Source organism: Dasypus novemcinctus, chromosome 1 (assembly GCF_030445035.2).
Source record: "Dasypus novemcinctus isolate mDasNov1 chromosome 1, mDasNov1.1.hap2, whole genome shotgun sequence".
Lineage (NCBI taxonomy): Eukaryota > Metazoa > Chordata > Mammalia > Cingulata > Dasypodidae > Dasypus > Dasypus novemcinctus.
Window position 1 is genome coordinate 209,160,598 of NC_080673.1, and position 12,466 is coordinate 209,173,063.

At 47.6% G+C, this 12,466-nt stretch overlaps 1 protein-coding gene across 10 annotated transcripts in view; it reads right to left on the reverse strand.

The window, feature by feature from the left end:
- Positions 1 to 5,874: 5,874 nt before the first annotated feature.
- The window catches only part of PCGF3 (polycomb group ring finger 3), an 83,251-nt gene continuing 76,659 nt past the window's right edge, over positions 5,875 to 12,466 (reverse strand). For 3 of the 10 annotated variants that reach the window (XM_058301968.2, XM_071217770.1, XM_071217767.1), the window contains one exon: positions 5,875 to 10,200. In XM_058301968.2, coding sequence (XP_058157951.1) covers positions 10,153 to 10,200 — 48 coding nt within the window. In that variant the 3' untranslated portion in view covers positions 5,875 to 10,152. The remainder of the gene's footprint in view (positions 10,201 to 12,466) is intronic. The other 7 variants (XM_071217773.1, XM_071217775.1, XM_071217760.1 and 4 more) reach the window with 5 other exon arrangements.

Sequence of the window (12,466 nt, forward strand, 5' to 3'; positions counted from 1 at the left end):
TTGTGCGAAGTCCTGCCCCCCTTCCTGATTTTCAGTTTGTTGATTGGATTCAGCCATGTTTTCCTGATTACTGGTTTGGTTTGTAGATTTTTGTTGCTGTCTTGTCAACATTTTTTCTTGACGGGTTTAATCAGTTCCTTAGCTTCTTTGTCTAGTCTTGGAGATTAATTAGCTGTTGTTTTTGCGTAAGTGTTATATCTTCTCTTTGTCACTTTGTTCTTCTTATTCCAATTTCTTATTGCTAGTTAAGCTCATTTTAAAGGAAAGTATTAGTGCTGGGGAAAGTCAATTGTGTAAGGAAGGAAAAAGTGTGAAGTAGTATTGGTGATATATGTTTACAAAGCAACAATATGAGTTCTGGGAGGATGGAGGTTAGATCATGTAAATTGTGTAGAGTTATAGTAGTAGGAAAGTACCTATAATGAGGTAGACGACTGAATATGGGAGGAATGTGGTACGTACTAAGAGGCTATTGTTTTCATGAGAGAGGGAAAGAGAAAAGAAAGGTAATAGTTTCAGGGACGAATACCAGATGGAAAACTAAACAAAGGTATTAGAAATTAAGAGTTAGACACTTTGTGGATCAAAGAAAGTGAGATGGAATATAGGAGAGATAGCAGATGGTGGAGGATATCAAGTTGTAGGGGAAAGGGGATAGTGTAGATAGGCTAAATCTATTCACAGAGAAATGAGGCAGTGGAGGGTGAGGAAACCCAGCAAATGTGAGGTATTTCCTGTAGGACCTATTGTATTGTTAAGGTAAAATAGTATAAGAAGAATATTGGGGACAAGAAAGAGAGGATTGAAAAAAAAAAAAAGAACAACAAGAACAACAACAACAACAAAAAATAAAAAATAAAAAAAAAATAAAAAAACAAAACAAAACAAAGAACAGAAACCCCGCCGCCAGGCTCGGCTGGGCTCAGCTGGGCTCCGGTCCCCCGCCTGCCGCCCGCCGCGGCTCGGCTGGGCTCGGCTGAGCTCGGCTTTCCCGCCCGCCGCCCGGCGCGGCGTGGCTGGGCTTGGCCCCCCCGCCCGCTGCGGCTCAGCCGGGCTCGGCCGGACTCGGCCGGACTCGGCTTCCCCACCCACCGCCCGCCGCCGCGGCGAAGCGCGGCTCGGCTCTCCCGCCCGCCGCCCGCCGCGGCACGGCTAGGCTCGGCTGGGCTTGTCTCCTTTGCCCGCCGCCCGCCGCGGCACAGCGCGGCTTGGCTCTCCCGCCCGCCACCCGCCGCGGTGCTAGCTGCCTCGGCTCCACCTACCCAAGGAGGGAGTCCTCCACATGTAGCTGGGATCTCCGTGTATATTTCACAGATGGATCCTCTCTGTTACCTTCCCTCCAAATCGATGTCCAGACACCTCCGGACCAGGAAAAATCCCGAGACAGCCGGTCCCAAAGAGTCTCCGACGCCTCCCAGCCGATTCCCCCCAGGAGCTAGTAACCGGGAAGTTCACTCAGCCGCCATCTTGCCTCCCCCTCCTGAAAAGTCCCAAATTATATCTTATAGACCAGTCCTTTCCGTTAACTTCCCACCAAATCGATGTCCAGACACTTCCTGCCCTGAAAAAATCCTGAAAAAGCCTGGTCCCGGAGAACCTCCAGCGGTGCCCAGCTGCCTCTTCCCAGGAGAGACGGCAAGGCAAGCTCACTCAGCCACCATCTTGCCGGAAGTCCGTCATTGGCATTTGATTATGTGTCTGAGCATGTTCTCTTTGAATTTATTCTTTTTGGGGTTTGTTGGGCTTCTTGAATGTGCATATTCATGTCTTCCATTAAATTTGGGAAGTTTTTGGTCATTATTTCCTTGAAACTTCCTTCTGCTCCTTTCTTTTCCTTCTGAGACTTCCATAATGCACTTATTTCCACAGGGTCCTTAGGCTTTTCATTCTTTTTTATTTTTTTAATTTCTGCTCCTTAGACTGAATCATTTCAGTTATCATGTCTTTGAGTTCATTATTTTCTCTGCCACCTCCAATCTGCTGTTGAAACTGACTAGGGAATTTTAATTTTCAGTTATTGTGTTCTTCAACCCCAGTGTTTCTCTGGAGAGATTCTCCATATTGTTGATTCATTGTTTTCCTCATATCCTTTAGTTCTTTCTCTGTGAGCATATTGAGGATCATTATTTTTAAGTCTCTGGTCTTCTTTGTTGATGTGTTCTGGATTTTTATCTTGTTCCTTTGGATGGATTAGCATTTCCTGGTTTTTTTGTTTTTTGTCTTGCAATCTTTGGTTGCATGTTGTACATTTTAATAATTATTTTCAGTGACTTAATGCAGGCAGTCCTTTGCCTCAGGCTGTTTTAACTTGTTTTTCATACTGTCCCAGCTGTCTGCGAGAGGGTTCTGTGTCCTCAAGGAGAGCAAACTGGAGACAGACCCCCAACTCAGTTTCTAACACCTGATAGACTGCACTGACACATGTGCACTGTGTGCACACGGGACACTCTGCTCCCTCTGGAACAGGGCCAGGGTCTCACAATGGCTTCACCCTGTATTGTGGCGGGGTGGTGGAGGGGCCAGCAAGGGCACCAGGAGCTTCTTCTGTGGCTTTTGAATCTATGTTTTAATTTAGCATTTGTTCAATTAATGCAGCTCTTTAACTGTTTTCTAAAGTTTTGAGGAAGGTTATAATCTTTAAGATTCCTCTATCCCCTTTGCCCTGGGGGGGAAGAGGAGGGTGGGATGGAACAGTGTCACCTTAGAGCCAGCCCCCAGTGATCTGAAGATGTGGGATCAGACTTCAGATCAGACACATCCCTGCAGTTTGGAGGCCTACTTTATATTCCACCTGGCACTAGCAAGCTGAGCAAGGAGCTGGAGCTCCAGATCCACTGCTGCTGGCCACAAGGCTGGGGTAAGGGGGATGGTGTCCACTGCATAGAGGGTGAAACTCACCAGCCTATGGCAGTTCACCAGCCTCTTCCCCCTGCTCCTCCCTGGATGCTCAGTGCTCCACTGGACTCTGGCGCTTCCAAGTGGTGGATTCAGGCAGCTCCTGTCAGGTTAATAGTTGTTTTGGTGGAAGGACTGATTCTCAGAGCTTCCCCCTCCACCATCCACTCCTTCATTTTTGGGAGATAATTTGCCAGATGTAGAATTTCATGTTGATAGTTTTTGTCTTCAAGGCCTTTAAAGGTACCATCCCACTATCTTCTGATGAGAAATCCACCATTAATCTTATTGAGGACCCCTTAGATGTGACATCACCTCTCTCCTGCTGCTTTCAAAGTTCTTTGTATTTTGACAATTTCATTATAAAGTGTCTTGGTGTAGATCTCTTAGTCTATCCTAGTCTGAGTTACTTGTGTCTCCTGGATATGTATATATTCATGTGTTCCATCAGATTGGGTAATTTTTCAGTCACTATTTCTCCAAAATTTTTTTCTGTCCCTTTCTCTTTCATCCTCCTGGGATTCCAGTGATGCATGTTGGTATGCTTGATGGTGTCCCACAGGTCCCTCAGGCTCTGTCCATTTTTCAGTTTTTTCTTACTGCTTCTCACATTGGATAATTCCATGTCTTCTCTTCACATTCACTAACCCTATCTTCTGCCTGTTCTAATCTGCTGTAGAATCTAATTCATTTTCATATGAATATTTTACTTTGTAGTTCCAGAATTTATTTCCTTTTTTATAATTTCCACCTTTTGTCATTTTCGAACTTAACTTAGTCTTTGTGGATTCCTTTAGTCCAACTGAACAAATATTAGACAACTGTTTAAACTCTTTGCCTACTATTCCCAATGTATGAGGTTTCTCAGAGATTTCTGGCCAACTTTTTTCTTCTTCTCGTGAATAGGGCATAATTTTGTGTGAGTTGTAATTTTTTGTTGAGAATTGGGACATCCTTTTTTTTTTTTTTAAAGATTTATTTATTTAATTCCCCCCCTCCCCCGGTTGTCTGTTCTCTCTATTTGCTGCGTCTTGTTTCTTTGTCTGCTTCTGTTTTCATCAGCGGCACGGGAAGTGTGGGCAGCGCCATTCCTGGGCAGGCTGCACTTTCTTTCGTGCTGGGCGGCTCTCCTCACGGGGCGCACTCCTTGTGTGTGGGGCTCCCCTATGCGGGGGACACCCCTGCGTGGCGCGGCACTCCTTGCGTGGCGTGGCACTCCTTGCGCGCATCAGCACTGCGCATGGGCCAGCTCCACACGGGTCAAGGAGGCCCGGGATTTGAACTGCGGACCTCCCATGTGGTAGATGGACACCCTAACTACTGGGCCAAGTCCGTTTTCCCTGAGAATTGGGACATTCTGAGTATTATGTTGTTCTTACTCTGGAAATTCAGTTCTCCCACTTTTTGGGATTTCTAGTTTTTTTGTTATTGTTGTTTCTGAGGGCTGGTTTAGTTTGTGACTTTCAAAGCTACTTTTGTTCCCAAGTGCTGAATGTAAAGAGGAGAGAGAAAGGTGTTTCCTCTTGAAGAATGCTCTGCTGCCTTTGCCTGAGAGGGGTTGGAGCAGAGGGTGTCCTCTGAGTCAGCCCCAGCAATCTGAAGTAGCTGATCCAAGGCAGAAAGCCAAGAGACCCCCACTCCACCCCAGATTTTGAACTGGGTCCTTATAGCCCACCCTGGCCCCAGCAAGCTGTCCCAGGAGCCTGGGTTTCAGTCCCCACTGCTTCCTGCCCAGGGCTGGGGGCTGGGGATGGAGCCGGTGCAGGGAGGATGAAGAGCACGATATTTACCAGCTGACCAGCCTCTTTTCAGCTCTTCCCTGATGACTTACAGTGTGCTGCTAAACTCCAGAGTTTCAAATAGTTGATTCAGACCATCCTTGCCAGTTCAATAGTTGTTTTGGTGGAGGAACTGATTTCTAGAGCTTCTTCCTATTTCACTATCTTCCCACAGTCCTCCTATAAATTGTTTTATGGGGCACTAAACTTGTTATTTACTTGAGCAGCTAATGAATTACTGGAGCTCTCTTTCCACTGAAGGCTCCTGCAGCATTTGGGACTGTGGGTGCAGAACCTACCCAGTGCCCACAGACCCCTGACACACTTACTTCCCACCCAATGTGGTGTAGAGGAGACAGTCCTTTAAATCTACATAAAAACCAGCAAACATGATCTAATTTTTAAAACTGACATTACTACCAACTTCTCTGCGGTTTACACTAACATGTAAATAAACAAAAACGTTTACATATAGTTTCAACTAATATCGTGATATCCATAAGATGGAACAAATGATTTACTGAAAACAAATAAAATGACCATTCAATGTTAAATCAATTTCTTAACACTAAGCTTTTCCTTAATGTTTAATGGTCTTAAGCTTGTGAGAGAATTTTCATCCTATTTTCCCTTCCTTTCAACTCCAGTATCCTCAGATTTTCTGCCAGAGTAATAAACAAGATTGCTTTATATTAATTAACCTTTAAAAATTAGTTTGGTTGTGGTACTTACCTTTTTGCTCAGTGTCTAATATAGTAAAATAGAACATTAGTCTTTCAGTCAATTCATCTACAAGAATAGCAACTTGACCACTTAGTAAAAGACAGTATTTTCATTGGCATACCCAGCCTCAAACCAAAGGAAATTCTCTTTCTCCAAGCAAATAGACAACCAGCATGAATTTTGTATTTGTTTCTTACACACCACTGGTCCAAACACTGGATGACTTCAACTCAAGTTTTACACCCACGGTGACGTTGTACAAATGCCACGTGGATCAATGCAGTGGAGATGGCCAACCTATAAGGAGGGGTGAGGAGTAGCACACAAGTGTGGGTGTGCGCACGTGACACTAGGGTGAGGACTGTCCCCGGTGTATACCAGCACCTGTGGTGCTTTCGTTACACTCTTTTACACAAACAAATCATTTTTCTTCTGTGCATACAAACATTTTAGACAATAAATTTTCAGCCTGAAAGAATTATAGTTGTTTTCTTTTTGCTTTTATTACAAGCATATAATATTAATTGGCAAAACACTGGATACAAGCTTCACTATCATAAAATCAAAACATTTAAGCAATATTCCAAAAAAGATTTTAGACAAAAACTAGCCACCAATAGTACAAAAATTACACACCAATGCAAAGCATAAAAAATGTAAACTTTTAAATTAAACAGTCAAAAATATGTATCTGAAAGATCATTTCCATAAGCGGTGATAACCTTCATCTCTTTATTTTGCCATACACTGATGATAAAGGCTTAGTGGTTGGACTATTGTCCCTTAATCCTAAATGAATTCCATTTGGGAAGAAAATGTTTTCCTTATATCCAATTAAGTTGTTGGAATAGACATTTACACTAACGCTACACATATCCTTTAGATGACATTTGAACTTAAGTCTGGTCTCCAAATGCACTCTTGGCTGTAGGTGAATGGCACGTGATGGTGACAAAGAGCCAAGTGGCTCCTGTGGCCCCTTCTGCCTCAATGCGGAGACTCAAGGCTGGCGCCCAAGAAGCTGAGGGCTGGTGCCTCACTCCGTTCTCTGCCTTACAGGCAAAAATTTGAATGATGGACTTCTAATCTACTTACCCCAATTCATTCACTTGGTTTATTTAAATACCAAGGCCAAGAAATGCATTGGTTTATCATGTTAAGGTCACATGTGATGTGGCAGAGCTTTAATCATTTCCTGAGGAAACAGAGAAATGTGAATTTTTTGCGAATTTAGCTGTTTGCATTGAATGTATTTTTCAATGTTTAGAGAACATATCAAATATTCATATACAATATATAAATCAGTTGGCTTGTTCCTAGAACATTTAATCCAATGACACATTTCAAATCACTGTAAAATATCGTCCTATATATCTTGTTTTAGAAAAACCTCCCAATGAATCTCCAAAGACTGCGCATGCCACAAGCAGGATCAGAGGCGGCGCGCTGGGGCCCTGGAGCCTGTGTGGTCAGCACTGACGCACCTGCAGTCTGTGGCGCTCGAGCCCACCTGCAGGCCTGGGTCTTTTGGGCAGGATTGTGGCTGCCACCCAATCACATACGGTCAACTACTGCTGACAGGTCGTGCTTGCACAGGTACACGCACACACACACACAATCCTGAAGCTAGCATTCTTGTAATAATAACAATGAAGAAGGAAAAACCAAATAGCTGAATGTACAAATTTTGAATTCCACTTCCATTCAGCAGAACAGATGCTACATTATAGTTTAAACACGACTAATATATTCATGTGTGAACCTATTGCACAAAAGCATAAAAATGCTCTTCATCCATAGGAAACAAAAACATACAAATTAAAAGCTACTCAAAGTAAAAAGAAGAAGCTTGCAAAACATCTCACAATTTCATTTTATATGCCTGTAAATAAAGCTGGGCCACTGACACCAAAAGATTGGATGGGAAAATAGGATAGAAGGCTTAAAATAGAATAAATAATTTTATAAAGTTAAGTTTCTTTTTTAACCCCCCAAATCTTAAATTCAATATTATATATTCTATCTGCATTTTCTATTTTCATGAAAACTGTGGCTAATGAGACTATCTGCTGGGCCATTAGTCCCACTGCTGCTGAAGACGGCATGGTAAGACACTCAAACAGCGTCTGTTTTACCAGCATAAACAGTTGTGAAAACTACTTCACAGTAACTCCATCTGTAAAAAAAAAAAAAAAAAAAGACTTAATAGGGTCCCATCACTAATTGACCCTGGATTTCATGCTGGAGGGAAATGAAATTCAGCCTTTTGATGGTAAATGAACACTTAAGAGAAATGAAACCAGACGCCTGGAAGCAGCGCTCTGGCGGCAGGGCTCCCTGACCCCGCTCCCCAGACCGCGTAAGGCGACAGAGCGCAACCAAGAGGCAGAGCTCACCAAGGAGATCGTCTGACATGCTCAAATTTTAGAAAAATAGGTACTTTTGCAGCTGAGGTTTTATCAGGGTAACAAAATTACAAAAGCAGAATTACACAATAAGGACCAGTGACCAGCTGGAGATGTCAACACCAGCTTCACCTTCTCCCCGCCTCGGTATTTAACTATCAGCTTAGCACCATAGCAAGTTCAAGTGATTTCAAAGAGAGCTACAAAGTTACAAATATATATTATGCGATTATTATAGCAACATAAAGTTTCATCTGAACTGTGAGTTCATCTTATTTGGACATGGATGTTCACACTGTTAACCCTTCCTCAGTTTCACCACACAGGAAAATACCCAAATTCTAATGTTAAAATTGCGTCGTAATAATATATGGTTTTACAGAATGCTTCAGCAGTATACATATTTTGAGGTAGACAGGTAATATTTACTCATATACATCTACTCATTAAACCCTTGTATAGTAACTCTAAAAAATGATTTGGATGAATAGCAAGCTTAGGTAATTGAATAACTCAAGCAGTACTGGAAGTTAATGGGCTTTAAAAAAAAGGTAATTTTGACCAATTTTATCGAAGAATTTTTTTTGTGTTTTAAAAAGGCCTTACATTAAAGTCACTTTGATTGAATGAATTTGAATGTTTTTTCTCAAAACTAAAATTAGGTCTCATTAGTGGTTGCCTCCAACATTTTGTATTTATGAAATAGGAAGCAGAAGAAAAAAAACAACCAAACACTGAAGGTTGATGAGCCCGGCTATAACTTCCACAACAAATTCAAGAAAAAATCCTAGTCAGTGAAGTGAAATGCTTCCTGAAAAGCCCAGCTCTTGGGCCACCACGCAGGGCGGCTCCCTGCTCGAAGGAAGCCTGGGCACCTGGCGGGGGCCGGGGCCAGAGGGCTTATCCCATAGAGCGGGCGGGGAATGAAGAGGGCTCGACCACCTCTCACCGCTGAAGGCCTTGGGGGCAGCGCGGGGCGGAGCTGGGGCCGTGGGAACGCGTGCCCTTTCCCCTCGTGTCCTTGCCTTTACGCAGGCCGAGGGGTTTACTTAAAGAACAAACGTTCTCGTGCTGGCAAATGGTTGATTCTCTAATTTGACAAAAATGTAACGTGGGAGGAGAGAGGGGCTAACAAAGTGCAAACTGACGGGCTGGTGCTTTTGGGTTATCAAGTGACCAGAAAAGCAGCTTCCACCGACCACGGGCGCTCACTCGACCGGCCTGGCCAGCACCGCGGCTTCGCATTCCCAGGAAGAGCAGCCATGGAGCCCACGGACGGCTCCCCTGGCCGGGCATCGGGGCTGTTGCTCACCCAGAAACCCGCCGCCTCTACGGGTGAAAGCGGTGCAGGCAGCTGGGGCGTGTGCAAACCTGCCAGCTTGTCCAGCAAGTATCACCCCGACGAGGTCGGCAGCGCCGCGCAGGACAGCACCTGCTCAATCAGGCTCTTAAATGAAAGAACGCAAGCGTCACCACCTCTCTCAGCAAAATGAAACTGGGGACGAATAAAGGGGATACTGAAGAATGTCACTGAGCAATTCATGCCCTTTTAATAATAAAAGATTTTTAAAACAAGAATTGTTCTGCAAACAAGGGTTACGCTGGTAAAACCACCTTGGGATGGCAGACGTGAACCTGTTTGGGTGGGCAGCGTGTCCTGCTGGTGGGAGGAGCTGCCCCTCACGTCAGGACCTTGCCCGGCCCAAGCCTGCCCTGGGCCGCGGGAGGCAACGGGCCCAGGAACCTTGAACAAAGGCAAGTTAGGGGAGTTACTGCTCTGTTATATTTTATAATGTGGAAATTTAAATACTATGGATAAATCATAACAGTAAGGGGAACCTCTTTTGGTTTGCTTTTAAGTTAAATTTTTACATATTTTCTAAGTCTTCAGGAAATTAAAGGCAACATAAATATCATCATTCACCGAGAAAAAGGAATTTTTCAATAACTTAGGAGGATTCAATAGACGTCTAAGTGTTTTTGAGGCTTATCATGAACCTAATTCATAAACTAAACAGAAATGAATTAAGATTTTCAAGACCTGGAAAGCAAACAAAGCAACGTGTGTCGGGAGGCGACTTTTCTTTGAGCTGCCGCCACTCCGTGACCGGCGTGGGCCTGACGCAGGGGCGCTGGGTGCGCGAGGCTGTGAAGTGTCTCCGTCTGTAAACGCGGTGCTGGTAGTGTCTCGTTGAGCTGGGAATTCTCTCATACAAAAGGGTATAAATATTCTCTGTCCAGGAGTCTGTCCGCACGGCCCGGGCGGCGCTCTCCAGCGTCCTGTGGCCACGCCCGCCCAGGAGCCCGGGGAAGGGCACATCTGCGGCGGTCCCCTTGGGCCCTCCGGCCGCTCACAGCAAGTCCATCTTGGGCCTGTAATGCAGCAGTAGAGGTGCTTTCTGTAAAACAGAAGACCAGATGTGGCTGCCGTCCTCATGGGGACAGCTGCTGCTGCAGGACACGCCCAGCGCCTGCACGGGCTGAGAGCTGGCTCCCCGGCCCTGCCTGCCGTCTGCTGCCCTCTCCACTGCCCTCCGTGAGGTCTGGAACTGCGCGCACCACGGAGGTCACACAGCCCATGGCTCGGCGTCTTCCTGAGCAGCCCAGGAAGCTGAAGCGGGGTTAGAGGAGAGCGGGCGCTGCCGCTCCAAACACCAGAAGGTGTGGACGCGGCCTCGGCACGGGCCAAGGGGAGCAGCGGGGAAGAACTGGGTGCCGAGGGAAAGGCCCGGGGCTCTGGGGTGTGCTGGGGAGAGACGGACGCCAGGGACTTCAAAGGCCTGAGGTGGACGTGATGACTGTGGACGGGACGCTGGAGGAAAGGCGGCCCTAGTGGACAAGAGGCAGAGGACTCGGCAGAAATCGAGAGTGGAGAACTTGCATATTTAGCTGAGATTTCCAAGCCAAATGTGGAAAGTACAGTCTGGTTTTTCCTTGCAGGTTATAACGAAATGAAGAGAGGAAAGGGGTAACTTGAGAACTGGACACAAAGACACTAGAAGTCGGAGGTTTGGAAAACCGTGAGCCTGCCAGACAGTTTGCTCTGAGGCTGGAGAGCGAGCCCCTGGGAATGGGCCTGGGGGCCGGCCTCAGTTTCCATGGAAGTCGGGGTTGGAGGTGCAGCTATCCAGGACCTGGGGAACCCCTTCTGCCTGACGGCCGGGGCTCGTGAACTACGTGCGAAGGTGGCAAGGTCTGCAAGACCCGCGTGAGTGGAAACACTGCCACGGGCCACGGAGAGCAGCGGGACGCGGCCCCAAGGGCAGGGCCACAGGCCTCCTGGGGCTGAGAGAGCGGTGCCCATGTGTGTGGAAGGGGGTTCCTCCCTGTGGCTGCCTCCGTGCTCATGCAGAGCCTGTACCCCGGTGTGTGGGAAGACTACCGGAAGGGGTGGGGCAGCCATGCCATCAGGCCAAAGGACAAAACATCGTTCTGGAGACGACTCTCAGACCTTGAAATCTAACACGGAGCTTGCCCTGGGTTCCGGAAACGTTTGGGGCTGTGGCCTGTGTTCCTCTACCCTATGGCTGACCTCCTTGTGTATCAGAAGCAGGTGCCCCATTCTCAGGGTGCCCCAGGGTGGACCACACCATAGCCACTGGGACGAGGCTTTGTACGGAGCCTGCTTCTCAAGGGACTGAAGCTTTCTCTATCCTGAGATGGAACAGATGTCTTTTGCATATAGAAAAAATATGTCTTTTTGGGGTCCAGAGGTGGAGGGGGGTGGTTTGGAGCTGTACATGCCCCAGAAAAGCAGGGTCTTAAACTTGCCACTGCCGTGGGTGTGGACCCACTGCACATAGGACCTCAGATGAGGCGGCCTCAGGTATGGTGGGCCCCTAGCGGGATGGGTCTTAGTCCTATCCTGCAGTCCTCTGGAGAGCGGAACCCAGACGGGGAGCCAGAGGAAGCAGGCCGGACGCTGGAGCCAGCCCGACTGGGAAGAGCGCGGCCGGGAGACGCTGCCGTGTGGCTCGCTGCTCCAGCCCGGAACACCGAGCCTTCAGGGGCGGCGTCACGGCGACCTGGACCTCCTCAGGAGCGACCTGGACCTCCTCAGGAGCGCATCGCTCCCACCGCTTAGCCCAGCCACCGCAGGGCACTCAGCTGAGCCAGGAAAGGGCACCACCTCCCTCCACCGGCAGCCCTCTGCCTTCCCCACCCTCCTCCCTCTTCCCCTTCCCTCACTCCCTCGCCCTGGGCCGTGAACCGTCCTGAGGGCACCCCCGGCGGCTCTTCAGCCCCTCCTGCCTGGGCAGTTGGCCTCCTGGAGGTGGACGCTGGCCAGACCTCGAGCTGCAAGGAGGCGCCTGGCCCCTCAGCACAGCAGACACACCAGCAACCGCAGCTCGGCCCCTGCTCCTGCTCCGAAAGCGGCTGAGGCTGAGCGCGGGACCCTCGACTCGGGCCCACCCCGTCCCACCCACCACCACATCCTCCTGTGCTCCCAAGATGCGCCTGCGCCTGGCGCGCGAAGGCGGCTCTGACTCAGAACTCGGGCAGGGCTGAGGGGGGTCCTGGAGTTGACTTCTGAGACTACTTTCTTTCACGAAAATCCCCCTATAACCAAAGCATGATCTTTAAGTTCTTGGAAAAAAATATGCACAGAAAAGTGGCTCCCATTTACAGCAGATCCTGAAAATGGAATGCAGCTCGCTGCCGCCA